Source organism: Parus major, unplaced genomic scaffold (genome assembly GCF_001522545.3).
Source record: "Parus major isolate Abel unplaced genomic scaffold, Parus_major1.1 Scaffold665, whole genome shotgun sequence".
Classification (NCBI taxonomy): Eukaryota; Metazoa; Chordata; class Aves; order Passeriformes; family Paridae; genus Parus; species Parus major.
In genome coordinates this window covers 2,096-2,830 of record NW_015379549.1, presented here as the reverse complement: position 1 = coordinate 2,830, position 735 = coordinate 2,096, and the positions used below count along the sequence as shown (strand labels likewise).

The window sequence follows — 735 nt, the reverse complement described above, 5'->3', positions numbered from 1 at the left end:
GATGATTCCTGGTTGATTTTGGGATGATTCCTCTAAGAATTTGGGATGATTCCTGGGAGATTTTGGGAGGTTTCCTGGAAGAATTTGAGAGGATTCCTGGAAGAATTTGGGTTGATTCCCAGGGGAGATTTTGGGAGGATTCTTGGAAGAATTTGAGACGATTACTGGAAGAATTTGGGATGATTTCTGAGAGATTTTGGGAGGATTCCTGGAAGAATTTGAGAGGATTACTGGAAGAATTTGGGATGATTCCTGAGAGATTTTGGGAGGATTCCTGGAAGAATTTGGGAGGATTCCTGGAAGAATTTGGGATGATTCCTGGGAGAATTTGGGATGATTCCCAGGGGAGATTTTGGGAGGATTCCTGGAAGAATTTGTGATGATTCCCAGGGAAGAGTTTGGGATGATTCCCAAGAGAACTGGGACGATTCCCAGAACAATTCCAGCACTCCCCCCATCCCTTTCCCCTCCCCACCTGTTCCTCCTCCACCTCCTTTGCAATGACCCTTTTTCCCCTTCTCCCCCTACCGCCTCCCAATCCCTTTTTCCCACATTTTTCCCTGTTTTTCCGTGTTTTCCAGGCCAAATTCCTTCCCAACAGCGGCGACTCCACGCTGGCCATGTGTGCCCGGGATGGGCAGGTGCGCGTGGCCGAGCTCTCGGCCACTCAGTGCTGCCGCAGCACCAAGCGCGTGGCCCAGCACAAGGGAGCCTCCCACAAGGTCAGCTGGGACC

At 50.7% G+C, this 735-nt stretch overlaps 1 protein-coding gene across 1 annotated transcript in view; it reads left to right on the top strand.

The window, feature by feature from the left end:
- Positions 1-6: 6 nt before the first annotated feature.
- LOC107199410 (DDB1- and CUL4-associated factor 8-like) overlaps positions 7-735 on the top strand; it is a 2,818-nt gene continuing 2,089 nt past the window's right edge. The window contains exon 1 of the mRNA XM_015616740.3: positions 7-722. Coding sequence (XP_015472226.1) covers positions 501-722 — 222 coding nt within the window. The 5' untranslated portion in view covers positions 7-500. The remainder of the gene's footprint in view (positions 723-735) is intronic.